This window comes from Vipera ursinii (genome assembly GCF_947247035.1).
Source record: "Vipera ursinii genome assembly, chromosome: Z".
NCBI classification, from domain to species: domain Eukaryota; kingdom Metazoa; phylum Chordata; class Lepidosauria; order Squamata; family Viperidae; genus Vipera; species Vipera ursinii.
This window is the reverse complement of record NC_139517.1, coordinates 21,342,903-21,368,249: the sequence shown is the minus strand read 5'-3', so window position 1 is coordinate 21,368,249 and position 25,347 is coordinate 21,342,903. Positions and strand designations below refer to the sequence as shown.

At 38.8% G+C, this 25,347-nt stretch overlaps 1 protein-coding gene across 1 annotated transcript in view; it reads left to right on the top strand.

Moving 5' to 3' along the window:
• The window catches only part of LOC310649155 (vomeronasal type-2 receptor 26-like), a gene marked incomplete at both ends in the record, with an annotated part of 44,778 nt that extends 20,136 nt beyond the window's left edge, over positions 1–24,642 (top strand). The window contains 6 exons of the mRNA XM_083377447.1: positions 3,105–3,303; positions 10,948–11,236; positions 18,761–18,778; positions 18,930–19,157; positions 20,572–20,698; positions 23,741–24,642. Of these exons, the coding sequence (XP_083233573.1) occupies positions 3,105–3,303; positions 10,948–11,236; positions 18,761–18,778; positions 18,930–19,157; positions 20,572–20,698; positions 23,741–24,642 (1,763 nt within the window). The remainder of the gene's footprint in view (positions 1–3,104; positions 3,304–10,947; positions 11,237–18,760; positions 18,779–18,929; positions 19,158–20,571; positions 20,699–23,740) is intronic.
• Positions 24,643–25,347: the final 705 nt, after the last annotated feature.

Sequence of the window (25,347 nt, the reverse complement as noted above, 5' to 3'; positions counted from 1 at the left end):
GAACAAGTTGCTACCCAGGCCAAAGGTGTAGATGGCAAGGGCTGACCATCAATGATTTCAACTAGTAATAGTCAAATAAGGCATGGATAATTGAGAGACCATTTTTTTCCAACTGTTTCTGTCCACCCAGTATGTTCCAATAGAGTGGGTATGTTCCGTGTCCCCTCCATTAAATATTGGTATCATGTGGGACCTAGGATGCATGCTTTCTCTATTATGGTTGCTCAGCATATCCCTTATGTTAATGATGGCATCCTGTCTCCTAGGGTTTTTGGAAAACTTGGTTTTGTCCAAGATTTTAGGTTGATGTTTGTTATTTGATTAATGCCCAGTTTTTGTTTGGTGGATTTTGTTAGAGCATTGTTAGAGTATTATAATTCAGGCTGTCTGTTGATTTAATGTCCTTGTTTCTATGTCTTTTTAGTTTTGTCCATCATCAAGGGTCTACTGGAGATAGCCAATAATTTTAAATAAATTAATTAATAAACAAATTAATAAATATTGAGAGTCTACTTGCTCTTTTGGAAACCTTTGCAGTGGCTTCTAAGTTCATCCTAGTCTGGCTTTGTAAGGTTGATGTCAAGTGCAGGAAATCAGAAGTCCAGGCTGTGCAAATGAATATAGATGTTTTTGTGTGCTAAAGCTCTCTACAAAAATTTGAACTACTAACAGTCAAAGCAAGTTGATGGTAGAGTTAACAGGATTCAAAGTGAGCTAGACTTAGATCTCTTGTGGGCACAAAAGAACTCAAGACTGATTATGCTCTTGAGCCCTTCCTTGGGCTCAGCCAGGGCACCTCCTATATAGCCTTGCAGAAAGGAACCAAACCAGGCAAGACTATGCCACCCAGCTGACATCCCACAGCCAGACCAAAAGGATCTCCTTAAAAGTCCAGGATATGTCTCCTCTTGCAATGATGAATTTATCACTGCATGAACCCACCTAGAGGTCACTATCCTGGAGGCTTTCGACAACCAGGAAGGAGAAGGATCTAACTGACAGGAAATTTATGCGAACAGCATCAAGAACCTCCTCAACTTCAACACGTCCAACAGGATCAAACTGTTTACTCCCTGGGCATCTCAAATAGATCTGCTTGGACTCCAACTGATCCATGTGACTTTGTCTGTCAGGTGTCACATGAAGTTCTTTGCACAGTCCTGAAGATAATTTTCCAAGCTCTACTTTCCTAGAGAAACTGTGTGTCCCTGATTAGGGTCACTAGGTGACTCTCTATGGATGCAATAAGAGTGGAAAAAATACTTTGTTTTATCACTTACTCCCATAAAGTAGGTCTTAATTGTAGCTCTGACCCACATCCTTTTTATTCTTCTGTCATTTTCTTCCAGAAGCAGTCTCTTGGCCCTTTTTAACACCTGAACTCCTCCAATAACCCCAGGGAAGGCTGGGGGTGGCAGGTTAAGAAGGCCACAAAGGTGTATTATGATTCAGAATTGTCTCTGATTCCAGGTTTCAGCAAGAGATTTGGCATAACTGTGCAGCAGAAATCCTGGGATATCTCCCAGTTTCTTTTGAAAACTGTTTGGCTCCATTAATCATGAGGAGTGGACTGTTGAAATCAGTTCAGCCTCTCTGAAGAGTAGGGCAGTATAAGAGAACCTCAAGGACACCATGATCTGACCAAGACAGGGGGAGATATAGACATCTTCCTGATTAGATCATGTTGCCATTGTTCTAGTAAGAAAATCATATCTGGAGTGTGGCTGCTCTCCTGAAACAGGCTATGGATGATCTTACATAGGTCTATGGCTGTCATGATGGCTATGAACTTCTGAACCATTTCTGAGACCAAAGTTAGAGATGTCACTTTGAAATGTCCTAAGTCCTGGAGAACTCGACTGCCACTCCTGAGATGACCTCCAGCAGATCAAGATTATTAACTGACTTGACATTTACCAGCAGCAGCTGTACCCCCAGGCTTCTGAGGGTCTTCTGGGCAGGGGCTGGGTATGATCTCAGGGAGCTGGAACATGACATTGTTATCAAACATTGGGGGCATCTTCCCTTATAATGGCCTGCCCTCAGGCTTCCCTAACAATCTTTGCTCATCACTACTTGATTATATTATTCTGTCTTCGGTTTCCCTAGGTCAGGTGTAGGCAACCTTGGCTCTTTTATGACTTGTGGACTTCAACTCCCAGAATTCCTGAGACAGCCATGCTCAGGAATTCTGGGAGTTGAAGTCCACAAGTCATAAAAGAGCCAAGATTTCCTACCTCTGACCTAGGTGACCCTCCTTCTCCAACCCTAACCTCTCTTTTCTCTCTTGTAGACCTGTAGTCATTTGAACTGACCTGATTCCTTATTTCTTGCACCTAACAGGCAAGTCCCAGTTAGTGTTGGTTAATGCTTTAACATTTTTACACCTGTTTTCATGATGTTGCAAGCTCCAAGAATCACTTGACAATGCAATGGACAGTATATAAATTTAATTAATTGCAAGTTCAACACATCCATGGACAATGTCTAGAAAAATGTCTCAAAAAGATCTTTAAATTAGAAGCTGGCAAGCACCTGAAATTGAAAATTCAATACATTAATCTAAACTTTCTGTGTATTCTGTGCACTCAGTAAAAAGTATTTTGAAATTTCTGTTTGTGTGTGTGAGAGACAGAGAGAGAATAAAGATGGCCTGCCTTTGACTGCAGCAGGAATTTCTCCATCTTTGCCATGAGTAACTTCAGCTCATCTCAAAAACTTTTCCATTGTTATAGAATGAAACATTTATTCATTCCACCCTTACTGTTTCATGAAAAATGTAAAGGTTCCAATTTTCTCTTACACCTATAATTATCAAAAAGACTGTTATTAGTTTGTTTCCCTCAAAGCCCTAAATAGTGAATGATTATACTTGGAAGAATAAGAACTCAGTGTTGATGGACAATTACATATTTTAGAAGTTAGGAACAGGTGAAACAATTTAAATTATCTCTCAGAACCCTGTCTATGTTAACATTCATTACAAAATGGAAGTCATTTGAGAGAGATTCAGTTCAAGTTTGGGGGATTCTTAAGATTGACACAGCAATAAGAGAAAACTTATCAAACTGTGATTATTATGATGATATTTAATGTTCTCCTAGTGCTATTGCTTTCTCCCACTCCTATGGCTTGCAAGACTCAATCAATAAAATGCAGCATCCAAAATCCTATCCCGATTGATCACAAATATTTCCAACCTGGTGACCTAATCATTGGTGGCTTGACTTCTTTTGTCTTCATAACTAGAGATATGGGAAACTTTGAGAAAGATCCACATCATTCTCTTGTGGGTGAATCTCTGTAAGTCATTATTTTCTTTCTACAATCTATATTAATCTTGGTATAATTATCTAGTACATCTCTTCTGTATGCTATAATTAGTTATTGGGATTAAAAATAAGCTTTTCCAGCTAAAGTTTAAATCAGATCAGATTGCTGTTTAAAAATTCTTTTCTTGTGGTGAAGAAAACCAACAGCTAGAACTTCAAAAAAATTCAATTTTTGGAAAATTTAAACAAATTATTCAATATTTCGTAGCTCTTGACAAGATAGGAACCTCTCCCACCCCAGCCCCCACTTCCTTCCCTTGCAAGAGAATTGTAGCATAAGCTTCTAAAGCTGTTTCTGCAGAAGATGTGACATTGTGTTGAACTAAAAGAATAATAATGTTCAATCAGAGATACAAACCATTTTATCTCAGTTCATGCAGTTTTCTTTTATGAGTAATATTCTTTGAACTAAAATATTTTTTCTGGGGAATATGGAAGGCCAGACAGGAGAACCTGTGCTTAGCCCCTACCTGTACTCTTTATACACATATGACTGTGTATCATCTGACCCATCCACTGCGATAATTAAGTTCGCAGATGATACAACTGTGGTGGGTCTCATTACAGGTGGGGATGAGACAACATACAGGGCAGAGGTACAAAAACTATCCATATGGTGTAGTAACAACAACTTGCACCTGAACATCAGCAAGACAAAAGAGATGGTGCTAGACTTCCGGAGAAAAAAAGGAGGAACCTGCCCCACTTTACATTGGGGAGGACTGTGTGGAGAGAGTTTCCTTCTTTAAATTTCTGGGAGTCTACCTCTGTGAAGATCTGACCTGGAAAGTTAATACAACCCAGGTGGCTAGAAAGGCCCAACAGAGGCTTCATTTTCTCAGGGTCTTGAGGAAGAACAAGGTAGAACAACGGCTAATGACCCTCTTTTACCGGTCTACTATAGAGAGTGTCCTCTTGTATGGTATTGTGGTTTGGTATCCTGGTCTGACAGCCACAGATAGGAAAGTATTACAGAGGGTGGTGAGTACAGCACAAGACATTGTGGCCTGTTCCCTGACACCACTGGATGACATCGCCAGGGCTCGTTGCCTTGGAAGAGTGAGGAAAATTCTCAGGGATGACTCACACCCTAGACGGTATCTCTTTACTCTCCTACCATTGGGTAGGAGATATAGGAGTATAGCCAGCTGCACCAACAGGCTGAAAAACAGCTTCTATCTGTGGGCTGTTAGGCTTTTGAATGAGAAATAACTTTTGTGAACTTTTGTGAATTTTATGCAGAATTGACTTGGGAGGCCGGTGTGTGGTGTAGTTGGTTCACGTGGTGTAGTACGATGGAGGGTTTGTTGTCACTGTGTGTTGGGGGGTGGGAGCACAAAGGGAGGCTCAGCTAATCTCAATGTACACGTGTACTTTGACAATAAAGGTTCATTTCATTTCATATACTCTCAATGTTTTTTTATAGGTAAAAGCATGATTTTGCCTTTCTTATTATACTTAGAAGAATAAGGAGTAAGTGTTGATGAGCAATTAAATATTTTAGAATTTAGGGACAGGCAAAATAATCAAAATGCTCTCAGAGAGCTATTTGCATTATAAGCAATAACAATAACAATAATAGAATTGGAAGGGACCTTGGAGGTCATCTAGTCCAACCCCCTGCTCAGGCAGAAAACCCTATACTATTTCAGACAAATGGTTGCCCAGTCTCTTCTTAAAAACTTCCAGTGCTTCATTACAGAATCAAAGACTTGAGGGGAACAGAAAGACATGCAGTTCAAGCTTAATAAATTAGGAAAACTAATTTATTTATATTCATATTCATTATGAAGATATTGCTTCTTTTTCTACTGCTATTGCCATATTCATTAATACATCTCTTCTATGTGTCATAATTAGCTGCTGTGGTTAAAAAATAATCTTTCCAACTATTGAATAATATTTTTCAGCTTGTAAATTATTTTCTTGTAGTTTCTGAAGGGACCATCATCTAGAAGCTATATTCCTTAAATAAAATTAGAAGAAAACAAAGTAATCATTGCTGGTAGATTCTGACAAGAAAAAAATCCCTTCCCCTTGACCTTCCCTTTCCTTGAAATAGGAATTACAGCATCAGCCTCTAAACCTGACTCTGCAGATGATGTAAAATTGCATTGAACTATAAAAATAGTATCTCTTTTTTAGTCTGAGATACAACATATTTTACCTCAGTAAATAAAACATGCAATTTTCTTGCAGTGATAATATTCTTCTGAACTTAAAATGTTTTCAGGGGGTAGCAGGTGAGGCTGGACAGGAGAAACACATGTTCTGAATATTCTTTTATTGGTAAAATCATCACTCTGCCTTTTTTAGACAACTTAATTATGTTCTTCTCAATTTTTCCATTAGAAGAAGTTCTTATATTGAATATTATTATGGCCCTAGACACCATGTTAGTATTTTTACAGATGCTATTAAGGAAAAAACCTCTGAATTTTGGTTTAATTGTAGAAGTGTTTTTAATATTCAGGAAGTTTGAATATTCATCAATGTAAAAAAAGCTACAATTTATGCATTATTTAAGAAGCATTTATAGTTCTATAAAATTCATTGTTACTTGTAAACACATTTATTTTAAGAAAAAGTGGTTTTCATTCATACAAAACTAGTAACTATGTTTCATGCTTGGTAATGATGCTTGTCAGCTTCACATAATTATAACTACTTAAAAATTGCAAAGAGAGAGAGAGAGAAAAACCTGATTATTCCCATAAAAGTAATTCCACAATATACTGTATATACTGGGTAAAAGTACATGAATCAATTAACATAAAACTGAATATTATCTTCTAAATGATTATTATCATGGAGCTTAATCTTCAATGACTTAACGTGAAAGAATGATTATTAATTTGTCAGATTTTTTTCATGGAGTCAGATTCATTGTCCTGTAGGAAGACAGTACCCCTCCCCAGAAAAAGAAACATTCTGGAGAATATTTAAAAGGCAGAATATTATATTTCCCCAAAGGAATAATGGAGAAGATCTTAAAAGGCAGAAAGCCCCCCCCCCAAAAAAAAAATCTCTGCCCCAAGCAGAAACCAGCTCTTGTAGAAATGCAGATTTGATAATCCTTTCAGAAAGACAAGAGCCAGGAAGCTTAGAGCTGATAGGATTGAAAGAAAAAGATCCTTAGAACCAACAACCCCTCACCCAAAAAATCCATCACAGAGCATAACCATCAGCCACAGCCCAGGGAAGCAGGACATGACCTTTAGGACATAATAGGATTAACCCACCATCATCAGAATACTAAAAGGGCACACTGAACCTCAGGTTAAAGTTCATGCCAAAGGAACAACTCCAAAGACAAAAGCTCAAGAAAGTATAAAACCCCACCACTCCCCCAGCAAGATGTGGTCAGCTGCTCCAGAGCCACATGCTATTGTGGTTCTGCACTTCAATAAACTACAACCTTCTTTCTAAAGTAGTCTCCATTTTGTTTCCATTCCGGCTTGGAATGGACCCTGATGAATATTTTTCTTTCAACAATTTGGCACCCAGGATGGGATTTCAAGCTAACCTCACCAATGGATTGGGCCTGGGTAAGCCTTCGTCTTGCCAGCAGCAGACCCCTTGTGTTTGTGGATTGGTTTCCCAGACCCTGCCCATTTGGAATGAGGGTAGTAAAGAGAGTTTTGTGTTTGAGCTCAAAGGCTGCTTTGGAAAGAAGGTGAGTACCTCTAAATTTTATACATATACCCTTTATCTGAGATTCGAACTATAGCCTGTGGATAGCCTTGGGCTAGGCTGAAACAGGAAAGAAGATTTAACTAGCAAGGTATTCAAAAAGACTTGACAAATACTTAACACATATATTTCCCTTGCTTCCTAGCTAATAAAGAGAGAAAGAGCTTGTGGCCTAGGGGTTAAAACAACTGCCTAATATATAATTAGCCCAGGTTCAAATCTCAGATAAAGGGTATGACTGAGTGATGAGAACAAAATAAGTTCAAAATAGCCATATCAGCCTCCCAAATTCTTTATTAGCAATTTGAATAATTTACACAAATAATGAACTGTCGTAAGTTGTGACTATAACCTGCGGATAGCCTTGGGCTAGGCTGAAAACTAAGAGTTCTATTTCCCTTTCCTTTCCTCTTTCCTTGTCTTTGTGTGTATGTCTGTGTCAAAGTCTTTGTGTATTAGATAAATGTGACTGTTAAACGTCTCTAATCCCTAGAGAAAAGAATTTAAATTTTGCTAGAAAAATTGTGTTAAAATAAGCAAAGCAAAGAAAAATACCTTCACCCTTGTTTGCCTGGCCAGCAAAACAGGATGAACAGAATTTTGTTCCCTTTTCCTTCCCTTGTCAGGAGGGAATGCTTTAAGCTCATTTGGAGCAGGGATTTTCAACCAGTGGTACGGGTACCACCTGTGGTACTTTGCCACATGGCAGGTGGTACATGATTGTCAAGTGTAGCAGAGGAGAGGAATGAGCCTTAAGCAACCCAAGCCTGAGGGAGAGGCAGCTGCAGCTGCATGAATGTTTGAGCTTGGGAGAAGCCCCAGGAGATGGCAGGGCTCCAGCTGATTGGCACATCCAGAAGTAGCTTGGAGCTGAATGTGAACTGAAGAAAAATGGGGTGGTGGTGGAAAGAGAGGAGAGGCTATAAAAGAATGAGGTTTGGGTGGGGGAAGGGAAAAATACAACAGGAAAGGTTTAATCCCTTTAAACAAATGTAAATAGTTTTACCCCCTTTAATTGAGTCTGTCTGTGGCTTTTAGAAAGTTTTCTTTGAAGGCTTAATTTAAAGCTAAAGCTTTTCACAATTGCTGGAGCCTTTCAGTCACAATTTGCAACATTGTGACACATGGCACACCTGAGGCGGCTTAAAGAGGGGGGGAAAAGGAGTTTGTGTTTATTTTATTTTCTTGCTTTGCATTTGATTCCTGTGTCTTTAAGGATACAGGGAAGGGATTGGGGGGGGTGCATTCTTACTAAACTGTGGAAGAGCTCCAAAGGGAGAGAGGAAGAAGGGACAACCAGCTAGCTCAGGAGTCTACAAACTTAGCAACTTTAAGACCTGTCATGAGGACTGAGGAATTCTGGGAGTTGAAGTCCACAAGTCTTAAAAGTGCCAAGTTTGAAGACCCCTGAGCTAGTTGGTAGTGGTGCATATTAATAAACATGGATAAATTCATCATACATTTGTCAGTGCAAAGGGAAAGTGATTCAGCAAAGGAACAGCCACCAAAGAAATTAAAACTGGTACTTTTTTCTTTTTTTTACAGTTTGTAATATTTTATTAGATTATAGAATAAAATACAAAAATACAAAAGCAAATAGTAGGACACAGTGGGGAGGAAAAAGGGGGAAAACTGAGGGGGAGAAGAGAAAAAACAGACTTCCTCTGTTGCAGTAGAAGGAAGTATTTTTATTTATTTTTATTTTTATTATTTTTATTTTTATTTATTTATTTTTATTAACACTGAACCTCAACTTTTTACTTTTCCATAATATTATAAACTAGCCATTTCTATAACAACAAATGAATCTAATCAGTAAAACCCAAAATCCCCCCCTTTTTTAGTCATCAAGTTTTTGACATCTTGCTAAGCACTGGTGGTACTCAAATATTATCATGTCCTAAAAGTGGTACAATCTGTGAAAAGGTTGAAAAGCCCTGATTTAGAAGAAAAGTTTTATTTGTGCATTTTCTGTATGTGTTGTGAATGAGTTTATCTGTCTATCTTTCTCCTGAAACATGAGGTGTATCCACCCACAGGAGCCTCATGAGCTCAAGTTTGCTTGTGTAGGGAAATAATCTTCATATTAAGTTACTTTTCTTATCCTATCGCTAATCAGTGAAACTATTGTGGAACTAATCCTGGAACACATAAGCATTACTTTTAAATCTTTAATGTGGTCTTTTTATCTAAATTGCGCATTGGTGATGCTGGGCAAAATGCTATCATGATGTTTAAATATATTTAAAACAGACATAAAAGGTAGACTTTCCTGCCCTGGCAAATTGTACACCTTAAAATATTAGGCTTTTAAAATTATTTGGAGCTTTCAGCATTCTCAAGCTGTTCAGCGTTTTTTCCCCTCCTCTTCTGTGGTGTCCCCATTTTGTCTATCTGTTTCTTTAACAACTGCAGTATCAGTGTCTTTTCAAACTCTGCCTGCAAACTATGCCCCCATTTCGCTTCTCCATTTTTTATCCTCTGTCCTCCATTCCACATGTCTGACCAGCAAAGCCTCTCTGGGGAGAGTCACCCACAAAGGGGAGAGGGGACCCTGTTCCCATATCTTTCAGCCCTGCACAGATGACTCAGCAACCTTTGGGAGCAGAACACACTGGCCCAGATGCTGCCTCCATTCATTTGAGCCATGGAATTGGGTTTGAATCCAGCCATCCACTAGAAAGTCACCATGCAACCAGAGTGGAACAAATCTTCCCAGATCCTACCATCACCTAGATGTCTGTGATGCTGCAGAGAAAGGATGTACTCCCAGATCCATTGGCACCCACATGAAGTGTCAGAAGACAACTAGGAAGAATATGGGGGGAGGGCAGAAACTCATTGTAAGGTTTTCTTTCTTGCCTCATTTGTAATGTAATCAGCCAGTTAAATGGATTAATGGAGGGATGGCATTTGGGAATGGATGGCACAGCAAGTACTGAATACCTTGGATTTCTGTCTGTTGGGGGGGAAAATTTGTCAAGGATGTTTGTATTACCTGTTTAGTAGAAATAACTACATGCACACACACACCATTCAGAATCACAATGAGGCTATCCCCTTCACCTACCTCCAGTAAAGTTCCCCAGGCTGGTTCTTGCTCTGTGGCATTAAGGCCTTTGCATGCATACCTTTCTGCAAATTTCATGTGGGAGGGAACTGTGCCCCCTCAGGCAACTTACAATTTCTCACTGAGGAAGTATTCCTCACTGAGGAAGTATTCCTCACTGAAGAAGTAGCAGGAAAGAGATCTCCAAACTCAAGCGCTAAATATGTTGCATTGGTGTACTCAGAATGGGAGTCCTATGGCTCACTGTGTGCAATTTAAGAAATTTTAATAGCCTGACTTGCACACTGGCTAACCTCAATTGGACATCACAAACCTGGATGCACTAATTTAAGAGCTAAGGCAGGAAGCAACCGTTGAAAATGGACAACCAGTAATTATGTATTAGGGGCAAAAACATCGCTGTGAAGAATTTTGGGAGGCATGTGCAAAGCTGATTGGAAGCTCTAAGTGACATCCAACATCTCAAAATCATTGGTACAGAATATTGGACACTATAAAATTCTTTTTCACATAACAGAACATTTGCTCTGGCTTTATATCTTCATGGTTGAAAGGCTCTTCTTTTGGGAGCCACTGCAGGGATTTTTTCTGCTATTAGTGTCTTCCCCTTCCTGCATAAACAGTTTAAAAGCTTGTTTCCTCACATCCTGGAGCACCCATATAAGCACCCATCAAACTCCCTGACCAGATCAAATTTTAATCTTGTGCCAGTAAAAGTGTGTCACTCACACCTAAATGCCACAAAGGGGGGATTGTAAGAAGACAGCAACCCCCCCCCCCGAAGATTTTTCTTTCAACAGTCCTTTATAGATGCAGAATTCCATTTGATACAGCATTTAATTCCCATTGCAGAGTACTGACTAAATATTATCAGCGTATCTTGACCATGATATTTGCTGTGAAGAACATCAATGAAGACATCCAGCTCTTACCAAATATCACCTTGGGCTTCAGAATCTTTGAGAGTTATGGTGGTGACTACATATATCATGCCTCAATGGAACTTTCTTCGAGTCAGAAGCGACTAATTCCTAACTACAAGTGTGACATCCTGAACAAACTTATATCGGTTGTTGTGACTATTGATCCAGCTATTGCTAGTGATATGGCAGATATTTTAGAGACTTACAAAGTTCCAGAGGTAAGATGGATGGTTTTGTCTTTCCAGTTGTATGGTATTAGAAGACCTCAAAATATAATTAACTTTCATCTATAATTCTCCAATGGCCATATTTAAGGAAATACATTTAATATGTCATAAAACATTGGTTTCAGAATTTGATGTTACTAAGTTAATGATCAGTAAAAGTTATCTATTAGTCAAGAATGTTGGAACCCTATAGTCTTTTAAAGTTACTAATGTGATGGGGAAAATTATATAATGTTTCTGCTTTTTATTTATTTATATTTTATTTTATTATTATACGGTATTTATATTCTGCCTTTCATTTAGGTGCTCAAGGAGTCATAGATAGGGCTTTCTTCTAGTACAGATAGTCCTCAATTATAGATCACAGTTGGGATTGGCAGCTCCATCATTACGTTGTGTGATCTTTAATTGAAACAACATGTGATAATGAGAGACTTATACCCTCTCCTGTATATTAATCTACAACTATCAGCTGAAGAAGGTTTAGTTATGAAAGTGGGTCATAATCACTGAACAATCATGACTGAGGATTTTCACTAAGATCTTTTCATTTTTTCATCCAGAACTTTGGATAAAGCAGGGATTTGAAGCTGGGATCATGACTGAAATTATAAGAAGGTTGTTGTGAGATATGAACAAGGAAAGAATCCATACTTGAAAATACCCAGATAATAAATCTCAATGAACAATATATTTCAATAAAAGAAAAAGCTATTCTTGAATTCAAACAATGATAATCTACCCAATCATAATCTGATAACTAATTTGTGCCCAGAAATTATGTGATGACATGACTAGGGGGGGCCTTCGCCCAGGTTCGCCTGGTGCGCCAGTTGCGGCCCTATCTAGACCAGGATGCCCTGTGTACGGTCACTCATGCACTCGTGACCTCTCGTTTAGACTACTGCAACGCTCTCTACATGGGGCTGCCCTTGAGGACCACTCGGAGGCTCCAACTGGTACAGAATGCAGCCGCGAGAGTTGTGTTGGGAGTCTCCCGATACTCCCATGTTACACCTCTGCTCCGTGAGCTGCATTGGCTCCCAGTTGTCTTCCAAGGTACTGGTAATGGTGTTCAAGGCCCTACATGGCATGGGTCCGGAGTACCTGAGGGATCACCTGCTGCCAGCATCAACTTCCCTCCGCCCTGTGCGTTCCCACAGAGAGGGCCTCCTAAGGGTGCCACTGGTCAGAGAATGTCGTCTGATGGCCCCCAGGGGGAGGTCCTTCTCTGTGGGCGCCCAGGATTTATGGAATCAGTTGCCGGTTGAGCTCCGGATGGCGCCCGACCTTCGCTCCTTCCGATGCGATGTGAAGACTCACTTATTCGAACAAGCCGGCCTGGCCTGATGGGGGATGGGTTGGGATTTTACTGTCGTTTTTAATATATCTATTTATTGTTTTAGCTTGGGCATTGTGTTTAATTCTTTTTTAACTTTTGTATCTTTGTATTTTTATATGTTTGCCCTGTTCACCACCCTGAATCCTTTGGGAGAAGGGCAGTATATAAATAAAATTAATAATAATAATAATAATGATGTTCATGATGACATATTTTGAAATATTAATTTAGAAATGACACATATTTCCTTATCTTTATTTCTTTCCTATTTACCTATCTAATGCTTTCCATAGTTCCCTATTGATGCCTTTTCAAATGAAAGCCCATTCTACTATCGCATGCTTCCTGATGAAGAACTTTATTACAGTGGGATTGTTCAGCTACTCTTACACTTTAGATGGACTTGGGTTGGGGTACTTGTTTATGGACTTGGTGGAAGAACATTTCAGCACCTAATCTTCTCAATATTTTCACTTCATGGTATCTGCATTGACTTCTTAGAACAATTGAGAGCAAATCATATCAACACATTTTTTGATACTTTGAAATCACTTGAAATCACCTTTCACCGTCTTGTTAAAAGCAAAGCCAATGTTGTCATAATCAATAATAACCATCTTTTAAATTTTAGATGGTTGTTACGCCTACCTGAAATAGAAATAGTTTCTATAACACCAAAAGGTAAGGTGTGGATCTTGGCTTCCCAAATGGGTCTTGCGTCATTCTTTTACCAGAAGAGCTGGGATATCCAATTCCTTCATGGTGCTCTGAGTTTTGCAGCCTACACAAATGAAGTTGGAGGATTCCAGCATTTTCTTCAGACAAGAAACCATTTCTCCTCAAAAGAGGACAATTTTGTCAAAAATGTGTGGGAGCAAGCATTTGGCTGTGTGTTTCCAAATCTGGCTGTGAATGAAGAAATAGAGGGTGTCTGTACAGGGAAGGAAAAATTGGAGAGCCTTCCTGGAACCTTTTTTGAAATGAGGATGACCAGTCATAGTTACAGTATATATAATGCAGTGTATGCTGTGGCACATGCTTTACATGCCATGAAGTTGAGCCAAAAACACAGGGGAAATTTGTGTGGCAGAAAACTCAGTCTTCAGGATCTTCAGCCATGGAGGGTAATTATATCAATGATCAAGTATATTGGAAATGGAATTTGAATTGCACTGAATCTTCAGCATCTCACAGCCTTCTGATCCCAAAGAGTAGTAAGATGTATATGGGAAGTTAGTAAAGGGAGTTTTTGATTTACAAATATTTGTTTAACATCTATTTGAAGTTATGATGGCACTGAAGACAGTGGCTTACTAACGGTTATTGCACTTACCATAGCAGTAGCATCCCAGTTGTCATATGATCACAACTAAATGAGCTAAATCTACATTATTGTAAGGCTACATTAACAGAATTTTGCAAGTCTGAAATACAAACACCATGCCTCTCATTTTTAACTGTTTGAAACAGTTAAGTGCTTCCTAAGTTTAGTTCTTTGACGGTTGAACAATTGTGGTTTCCTCTCTCTTTCTCTCTTGTCTGTTAGCTTCCTAGGTAGATTTTTCTCTCCCTTTCATAAAGGCTATCTATGCATTCCAACAATTACAACAAAATTATAAAATGTGATTCATGTAAGGACCACTTTATTCACAAATCAACCATGGCAAAAAAAGGTCTTAAATCTAGAGGTGATTTACTTAATTATTGCATTGCTTAAATTTCTGTTCCCATTTGTGGTCTTAAATTGAGGACTAATTGTAATGTCTTACAAGTTTCTGCTTTATCTCTTTATTTCAATTTCTGGAATTTGTAATGTCAAAGTATTTTCTTTCTGCTTTAAAATTCCCAGCTCACTGACTTTCTAGGTCTCTTCCTGATAGGTTGTAGCTTGTAAAGAGATGCTTTTCCTACCCCCTCACTCACGTGTGCAGGGACTATTTTCTGTAAGAAGCTTTATTCCTGTCAAGGTGACAAGAATTGCTTGCCCAAGTTAAGTCTCCCTTTTAAAAACCACACTCAGAAGTATTTCAGTCAATGGGCCCAATGTGAATACAATGAGAAAGTTTTCACCTGTTTAGGATCAGGAATAACTAGAAGTTTCTATTTGTTTCTTCAAGATGAAAATAATTCCAAGGCCAAAAGGCACTGCCTTTGTGTGAGAAAACTAGGATCCAGTAACTTGGACACTACAAATGACAGAGTAGCAGGAATGATCTGCTTTGGGATACAGAATTCAATTTTTATTTATCTATGAGGTTTAGATCAGTCCAAGCATATTTGTATCCCTTCCACATTATATGATAAAAGGACCATGCTCAAGCAGAAATCCCTTTACCATTTGAGAAAAATAGTTGTTCAATCTCTTCTTAATAGCCTCCAGTGTTGGAGCATCCACAATTTCTGGAGGCAACTCCTTCCAGTGATTAATTGTTCTATCTGTCAGGAAATGTTTCCTTAGTTCTAGATTGGTTCTCTTGTTGGTTAGTTTCCAACCATTGTTTCTCATCCTGCCTTCAGGTGGTTTGGAGAATACATTGACACCCCTCGCCCCCCTGTTTCTTTTTTTGTGGCATTCCCATAGATATTAGAACACCAGCATCATGTCATATCTAGTCCTTCTTTTCATTTAATTAGAATTACCCAATACCTGCAACAGTTCTTCATATGTTTAATCTCCAGCCCCCTAATTATTTTTGTTGCTCTTCTCTGCATTCTTTCTTCATCTCAACATTTTTTTATACCATTCAGTAAGAGAAAGGAAGACAAAAACAAGAGAAAGAGACAGAAAGAGAAAATCAGTTATGGCAATTAGCAAGCATACTATTTTAAGGGAGAAGGTGGGAGACGTACAGTGAGAGAGGGAAAGAGAGAGAACAGATATGATAATTGGCAGTTTCTCTACTTTTCAATCTCTTGGTCTAATGTCCAGAGCAATCATTTCCTCCAGCCACATCTTCCAGTAGTATCTTCCGGAATCCTTCTGTGTATTCTCAATCTCATTTAAATTGCTCTCAATTTATTTTGCCTCTCTTCAATTCCTGACCTAATCATTCTACACATCCTTGTATGATTTAATAACCTGAATATAAATATCACTCTCATTTGAGAAGAAATCTTCAGTAACAAGTCTTTACTTTCCTTTTCCCATCATAGCATGCCATAGAAGCAATGAAAATGGACCCTTTCATTTTTGTTTATTTCTTTATTTATTGAGTCCAAATGCATCAATGGCAGACTTTTTAGTATTACAGAAAGATAATGTTGACAAGTTAGTTCAAGCCTTGCCTATTCCTTTGTGTAGCTGATTAATTTGAAAGTTACTTTAGATATTAAAGCGATTTGCTCTTCCCTGATCAGTTTGTCTCTAATAACAAGAGGCAAGTTTGTTAAGGTTACAGCAATAATAATAATAATAATAATAATAATAATAATAATAATAATAATAATAATAATAATAATAATAATAATAATAATTTTATTTGTATACCGCCGTTCTCACGAAGGACTCAGGGCGGTGAACAGGGAAATACATACAAAAAGACAAGAATACAAAAATTAAAAAGAGATTAAACAGAGTGCCCAAAAGCTAAAAGCAGTAAGTTAAAATACATTAAATAACAATAAAACCCAAACCCATCACCCATCAGCCCAGGCCGGCTTGTTCGAACAAGTAGGTCTTTAGATCGCGTCGGAAGGAGCGAAGGTCGGGTGCCATCCGGAGCTCAACCGGTAAACGGTTCCACAAATCCGGCGCACCCACAGAGAAGGACCTCCCCCTGGGGGCCACCAGACGACATTCTCTGACCGGTGGCACCCTGAGGAGGCCCTCTCTGTGGGAGCGCACAGGGTGGAGGGAAGTTGATGTCAGCAGCAGGTGATCCCTAAGGTACTCCGGAATGGAAGCTTGATTATATTTGCTTGTTGAACAACACATTTTCCCTAATAAATGATACTTTTGCATATTAAAATATCCATAGCTTTCTTGGACAGTATTATTTTTAATGATTGAAATTTAGTAGACCATAAGAGTGATTTTGCATTAGAATCACAGATACTTATAATTGAGAGAAAGTCTATCACTTTAGAAAAGGAACAGTCCTCCAGATATGTATCATGTTTCAAGTAAAAAGATGGATATGCTTTTTTATTTATTCTTTAATTTATTTTCAAATCTTGTCAATTATTAACTTAAAGGAAAAAATTGAATTAATTTAGCATTTAGGTTTAAACAGCTTAGACTGAATATTAAATGCAGCCTATGCAGCTCGAGAGGGGACACGAGGCTGGTTCCTGGTGGTCATCTCCGCTTCTCTGAGTGAGGGTCACTTCCCCACCGCCTTGAAGGAGGCGGTGGTGAGACCTCTCCTCAAGAAGCCCACCTTGGACCCATCCTCATTGAATAACTTTCGTCCAGTCTCCAATCTTCGCTTCCTTGCGAAGGTTGTTGAGAGCGTGGTGGCGCACCAACTTCCTCAGATCCTGGATGAAGCGGTTTATCTAGACCCGTACCAATCGGGCTTCAGGCCGGGCTACAGCACGGAGATGGCATTGGTCGCTTTGATAAATGATCTCTGGAGAGCCCGGGACAGGGGCCATTCCTCTGTCCTAGTCTTATTAGACCTCTCGGCGACTTTCGATACCATCGACCATGGTATCTTGCTGCGACGCCTCAGGGGACTGGGAGTGGGAGGCATGGTTCTGCGTTGGTTCTCCTCCTTTCTCCAGGGTCGCTCGCAGTCGGTGCTGGCAGGGGGACAGAGGTCGACCCTGAGGCCTCTCGCTTGCGGAGTCCCTCAGGGGTCGGTCCTCTCGCCTCTCCTGTTCAACATCTACATGAAACCGCTGGGCGAGATCATTCGCAGCTTTGGAGTAGGGTACCATCAGTATGCTGATGACACCCAGCTTTTCATCTCAACTCCAAACAACATCAGTGATGCCCTCGACGTGATGTCCCGCTGCCTGAAAGCGGTCCGGGAATGGATGGGGAGGAACAGGCTTCAACTGAACCCGGACAAGACTGAATGGCTGTACGTACCGGCAAGCCAGGATACTCAGAACATCCCATCCCTTAACATCGGGGACAAGTTACTACCCCCTGTTGATAGGGCCCGCAACCTGGGTGTCCTCCTAGACTCGCAGCTCTCCCTGGAAGATCACATAGGAGCTGTGACCAAGGGGGCCTTCTCCCGGGTTCGACTAGTTTGCCAATTACGGCCTTATCTGGACCTGGATGCCTTACGTACAGTCACCCATGCCCTTGTGACCTCTCGCCTAGACTACTGTAACGCTCTCTACATGGGGCTGCCCTTGACAACCACTCGGAAGCTTCAGCTGGTGCAAAGTGCAGCTGCACAAATCCTTTTGGGGGTTTCCTGATACTCCCATATTACACCTCTGCTCCGTGAGCTGCACTGGCTTCCAGTTGCCTTCCGTGTGAAGTTCAAGGTGCTAACAATGACATACAAAGCCCTACATGGCATGGGTCCGGACTACCTACGGGAGCACCTTCTGCCAATGTCAGCACCCCACCGTCCTGTGCGCTCCCACAGAGAGGGCCTCCTCAGGGTGCCACCGCTCAAGGAATGTCGGCTGGTGGCCCCCAGGGGGAGGGCATTCTCAGTGGGTGCGCCAGCCCTCTGGAACAGCTTGCCAACCGAAATCCGGATGGCCCCCGACCTCCGCACCTTCCAGCGCGACTTAAAAACTCACCTGTTCCAGCAGTCCGGCCTGGCCTGATAGCTCTAATTGGGGTCCCAGTTTGTTTTTACTATTGTTTTTTCACTATTGTTCAATCTGTATACCTACCTTATTCTGTACACCGCCCCGAGTCCCTCGGGAGAAGGGCGGTTTATAAAAACAAACAAATAAATAAATAATAAATAAATGTGAAATGTTAGTTACGTACATGCTCTTTCAAAGCCTTACAAAGTTATGGTTGTACAATTGCTATGTTTTGTAAAGGTGTATGAGAAATCATTCTATTTCTTTAACCATATTCAAATAGATGTTTAATTTTTAAATATTCCTTTTGGTAAATCCCATCATCTAATTTCTTAATTCTCACTTTAGCCTTTTTCTTTTTTCTTTTTCTTTTTTTTGACAAAGATCTTTCCTGATCAATATGCTTTGTTGAATGAAAGAGTCTTCCCATAATCTTTTAAATGTTGTTGCAGGTACAAAAGGCAAAACAGGTAAGATGTTTTTATAGGAAGGTTTCACCCCTTCGTATTCATTGAAAATAATATGCTATTTATTAACCTATTACATTTTATCTCACATTTATTACTTTATAATTCTACACATTAATCTTGCCTTCTTTTCACATATTTATTTCATATCCAGCTTCACTTCTTTTTGAAAAGAGTCACATTTAATAACAATGTTGGGGATGAAATTTCCTTTGATCATAATGGAAAACTGATTACAGGACTGGAGATTGAGAACTGGGTCACCTTCTCCAACCAGTCTTTCCATCGAGTGAAAGTTGGGAAGCTGGATCCCTGGGCTGCTGAAGACAAAATGTTCACTATCCATGAGGAAGCCATCAGCTGGCCCAACACTTTCAACCAAGTAAGTTCTGCATTTAGGTTATTTTATTTGAAATGATTGGTTTAATATCCTAAAGGATATTCTATATCCTATTCTATATCCTTTAACATTAGAAACAATTTCAAATATTGGAAAGAATTCTGAAAAAGCAAAAGATTGAAGCTTTCTGAACATAAGGGATGTTTAAATGATTACATAAATTAGTATAGATTATAAAATAGATTAGTATGTTATTTTTCAGCTTAAAAGTCCAAGGAAGTTATATAGTTTTTAAGCCTATATTATTGTAATAATGAGGGCAAATGTGATGTACTTTTTAAGCCACAAGGCTAGAGTCCTACCTTAGGAGGGAAGCCAACTTGGTAACATTGGGCCAGTCACTGTCTCTCAGTCCTGGAAAGACCTAGTTAAAACATTTCCAAAAATATTTCAAAGAAAACTTCAGGGATTAATCTAGGCAGTTGTTTGTATTTAAGAGTATAGTTTGTAAACATTACATTTTACTTGTAGGTGTACACATCTAGGATTCATTATACATACAAATATATATAGGAAAAGTTAATTTTTAAATTTTATTTCTCCAATAAATAAATATTTATAATAATAATAATAATAATAATAATAATAATAATAATAATAATAATAATAATAATAATAATAATAATAATAATGTTGGAAGGGACCTTGGAGATCATCTAGTCCAACCACCTGCTCAGGCGGGAAACCGTATACCATTTCGGACAAATGGCTGTCCAGTCTCTTCTTAATAACTTCCAGTGTTGGAGCATTCACAGCTTCTGGAGGCAGGTTGTTGCACTGGTTAATTGTTCCAACTGTCAGGAAGTTTATAAAGTTGTAGTGATAGTTTTAATAGTTTTTACCATTGTGTATAAATGTGATTATTGTCATTTGGATATTGTTAATCCCCACATCTGCAGTTTTATTCAACATTTGTCATCTCTTTTCAATATGATATCTACTAGCTCTAGAACCATCACCTACTTATAGATCTCTTTCAAATGTTTCATAGTATTTTACAATAAATTCCTTTTTATTTAAATAACTTTGAAAATATATTTTCCTTTATTTAATTATATTTAATTATTTGCATTATAATTATTTAATAATATTTAATTATTTTCATTATCCAACAGTAAGAATGGATAGTTTTCAATGTCCTGAGCAAAACTGAAGTGCATTTTGAGTCCCATTGAAATAATTTCAGCACTAGGAAATGGTCTCTGTGTGTCTGTATAATTGGTAGAACTGAAAAAATGAATTCAATCAGGAATAGTTTTGGTAATGTGACTGATAAAAAAACCCTCAAATTCTTGCAACTGGAACTCTTTATTTGTAGAACAACAGTCAACCATGATTTTTAACTCCCCCCCCCAAATATATGATTAATATTTTTCTTTCTTCATTTATTGGCCAGACCATACCTGTTTCTGTGTGTACAGAGAGCTGCCTACCTGGTTATTTTAAGAAAAAGCAGGAGGAGAAGCCTTTTTGCTGCTATGATTGCCTCCCATGTCCCAAAGAGAAAATGTCTAGCCAGAAGGGTAAGAGACATTCTAACCAAATTTCCTTATTGTTCTGCAGGTCAGACCAAGCAAACCCATGAACATATAAGTATTATATTTTTATCAATTAAGATATTTCTCCTCTTCCATAAAGGATTCCCCAACCCTTTCAAAGAAAGACCTCAGGCAGAGTTAAGTGTTTAAAGGTTTTTACTGGTGGAAACTGGAAAGTCTTCATATGAGTTGGGGCCTAAGTGACCCACAATATATCATTTCCAGGGTACGTTGATTTATTTTTGGATTCATCGAAAACTTTTATATAGAACTTCCCTTTAAGAATATATTTATGTGTTTTACAAAATTCAAAGGAATTAAGAGACATGATTTAAAAAATACAGCTTCTTCTCATTTAGTGGCCACAATTGGGACTTGCCAGTCAGTCATTAAGTAAAGCAACTGTTCTTACAATGTTATTTCATTGTAAGAACTTTTTTTCTATAGACCTGCAAATATAGGTTATCAATGAAAGAATCAGTGACAATGTTCCTTTTTTATTACTATTATAACTGGGAATGATTGCTAAATAAGGCAGTCACCAAATAATGATTATCTGTAGCCCTTTTCCCCATCTCTCCATTGTTTGCAATGTTATGGTAATTAGCAAGAGACTTGATATTTGTATTTACATTCAATGGAGAGAAAGGGAATATAAGAGCAAAAGCAGGCAACAATACGGAAACGAAGACAGTTGAACTGGTGACTTGCCTAGTATAGTGGTTGCTATAAGCCAGAGGCCACCTAGGGGTAAAACAAAAGTCTTTAGTGTTGAACTGATTCGGGTCTCTCAGTGTAAGGCAGCAGTGTAAACCATGTGGATATTTCTAATCAACTACTTAAGGTCCAGAGTTGGTTAGCAGTTGCAGGGCCACAGGAATGGGCAGCTTCTTCAAACAGTGATTCTGGTCTGAGTAGGAGGGGTGGAATGGGTCAGGCATAGCATCAACTAACTGTAATGGCAAACATGTCTGAAAGATATATGCTGCAAAGATTACACAGTTACCTTTTTAACTTTGAGCAGTCACTGTCCAGGGCAGTTGCTAGATGAGAAAGCTTTTTGTTTCTGGGATTATGATTTCCCTTTTTTTTAAAAAAATAATAATATCACTTTAACCTTTGCAAAATCTTTTCTACTTCATTATGAGCCCTAGTGGTGCAATGGTTAGAATACAGTACCGAAGGCTACTTCTGCTGACTGCCAGCTGACAGCAGTTTGGCAAGTCTCACCGGATCAAGGTTGACTCAGCCTTTTCATCCTTCCAAGGCTGGTAAAATGAGGACTCAGATTGTTGGGGGTAATATGCTGACTCTAAACCGCTTAAAGAGGGCTGTAAAGCACTATGAAGTGGCATATTAGTCTAAGTGCTATTGCCATTGTTATTATACAGAGAAACTACATGCAAGCATATGCTGACCTATTTTAGAACTTTACTTTAGAGTGGATACACATTTTCTTTTCTCGATCATATTTTCTCCATATTTTCTATGTTCTTTCCTTACTTTTATTTCCATAGTTTTCAATAGGCTCTTCACCTAATGAAAGCCCTTTCTACTACCACATGGTTCCAGGTCAAGAACTTTATTACAAGGGAATTATTCAACTAATTTTATTCTTCCTCTAAGTGCTATTGCTATTAAGATAGCTTCAGAAATTTTTCATGTAAAGAGAATAAGGGATTAGTTTCTTCTTTTTCCTTCAGTAAAATTGCATTCATGAATGTGAGGATTAATTTTGTTGTATCATACAGAAGTATACAGATAGAAGAATATTAAACATAAATTATTTCAAAGGAAGACAATGTTGAAGGTAGATAATCTTTATTGTCATTTTTTACTGTGGGCACACTATCACATATTAAAAATGAAATTCTGTGGCCTGCTCTCAAAACAGTACACATACATACCATACATATAAACATGCTATACACATACATATGCATGTACATATACCTGTACCCAGTGCTTTTTTTGTATAAGAAAAAGGTGCCGGAACTCACACATGTCATACAACCCGCCTTGCCTATCCTACAAGGTTCCATCCAAAAAAGGTGCCGGAACTCCGTTCTGAGCGTTCTATGAGAAAAAAAGCCCTGCCTGTACCCTTACGTATAAATACATATACATATTAATCACGGTCCATCTTGAATACATAATAGAAAGAGGAAACTTGAGGGTTCACAAGGTTGATATTGTATGGAACAAAACTGTGACTGAATCTGGATGTTCTGCTTTGGATACTATGAAGCCTCCTCCCAGAAGGTAACAAGGAAAACAGGCAGGCTGTGAAGGTAGTATCCCCAACAATACAGCAGATCCTGCTAAAGCAATGCTTATATGCTATCTCCTGGATAGAAGGGAGTGAACTGTCAATAATCTTTTCTGCCATCCTCACCACTTTCTGCATCACCTTCAGGTCTGATGCAGTAATGCTTCCAAACCAGACTGTAATGCAATATGACAGGGTGTTCTCAACACTCCCTTTATAGAAAGTGGTAAGGACAGGGGAAAGAAGATGTTACTTCTCTCATGTGACATAGAAAATGCAGCTGCTGCTGTGCTTTGATGTTGAGTGTCTTGATGTTGAGTGACTAATCCAGCCTACTCATTGGCTGCACACCCAGAAATTTGATGCTGCTAAACATCTCTACATGTGAATCATTAATACACAGAGTAGTTTAGTTCTGCCTGCCTTTTCTGAAATTAACAATGATTTCTTTAGTTTTTTCCAACATTTAAAACTAGGCTGTTTTTATTACACCTCTACCTCCGTGCAGGCATGGTTGATATAGCAATAAAACCAAACAAATAGAAACCTTGCAATTTGAAGCATAAGTATTAAATAAGCAATAAACTCATGAGGAAATAACATTTTCCCATATTCTTAAGTATTCCCTTATTTTATGTTTCACATACAAGAGTAAAATGCAAGATAGATAATGTCAGGGCCAGTCCTGCTTTCATAAATAACCTATGTAATGATTCTAATAATAGTATGACTAATAAATGTATACATTTAAATTGTAGATATGAATGACTGTTTAAAATGCCCCGAAGATCAATACCCAAATAAGGACCAAGATTCATGTATTTCAAAGAGAATATCTTTCTTGTCATATGAAGAGCCAATGGGAATATGTTTAGTTACTCTTGCACTTTTCTTTACTCTCTGCACAACTGTGGTACTTGCAACATTTTTGAAGTATCACAATACTCCCATTGTCAAGGCCAATAACCGAAACCTCACGTACCTTCTACTCATCTCCCTCATCCTATGCTTCCTTTGTTCATTGCAGTTTCTTGTTGTACCAGGTAATATAATATGTCTCTTCAGGCAAATTAGCTTTGGTATCATCTTCTCAGTGGCTGTGTCTTCTGTTTTGGCAAAAACCATCACTGTGGTTCTGGCTTTCATGGCCACTAAGCCAGGATCCAGGATGAGGAAATGGGTGGGAAGAGGACTGGCCACGTCCATTGTTCTTTCTTGTTCCCTGATTCAAGCAGGCATCTGTATGGTGTGGCTGTTCACGTTTCCCCCTTTCCCTGAAATTGACACCCATTCAGAAATTGAGGAAATCATACTGCAATGCAACGAAGGCTCAGCTGCCATGTTCTACGGTGTCCTAAGTTACATGGGCTTTCTGGCAACTGCCAGTTTCACAGTAGCATTTTTCTCCAGGAAGCTCCCCAGCAATTTCAATGAAGCTAAATGTCTCACCTTCAGCATGCTGATCTTCTGCTGTGTGTGGCTCTCTTTTGTTCCATCCTACTTGAGCACCAAAGGCAAATACACGGTGGCTGTGGAGGTTTTCACCATTTTAGCTTCTAGCGCTGGATTGCTTGTCTGTGTATATTTCCCCAAATGTTACATAATTATTGTTAGGCCAGAGCTAAACAAGAAGGAACAATTAATAAAGAGAAAATATTAATAATACACAAAGAAAAATTCCTATTTCTCTTATTTCTGTCTTTTAATATCTTTTCTTTTAAGTTCCTAAATTTTAAATCACTGACTTTAGAAAGGTAGCTCAAAGTGTTTTTGGTCTATGAGCAAAATCTGGTCAGTTAGCCTTCTTTAATCAAAATTGAAACTCTGAGAAATGAAGAGGGCAGATGTTTATTTAATGAAGCAACTTTGGTTTTGAGGAAAAATGACTGGATTGAAGTTACTGAAAGAAAAGTGTCTTATTAAATGGTTCCTCAGATTCTAGTCAATAAAGTTTTAGCTGTGAAAGTGGGTAGGTGTGTCCACTTGTCTACTGGAATTTTTCAAACCACAAAACTTAGTTAATTCATATGTCCACTACAAAGGAAGTTAGTTTATTTAATCTTAAGTAAACATATCAGCAAAGTCTACCTACCATGTTTCCCCGAAAGTAAGCCCTCCCCCGAAAGTAATCCCAAGCTTAATTTTCAAAGATATGCCCTACTTAAGAGCCTGAGCAGATACCCGGCCACTGATTCTGTCTGGTTTCTACCATAGACATGAAGTAAGGGGGGGTAATTGCCAGTGCCTCTGTGATGAGGCAAAGCCGGTGGGGGAGGGAGGATCTAGCCTACAGTATACCTTACCACTTTCATGCCGCCAGCTTGTTCTGTTTCACACCCAATTCCACTGTCATGAGGCTTGGCTG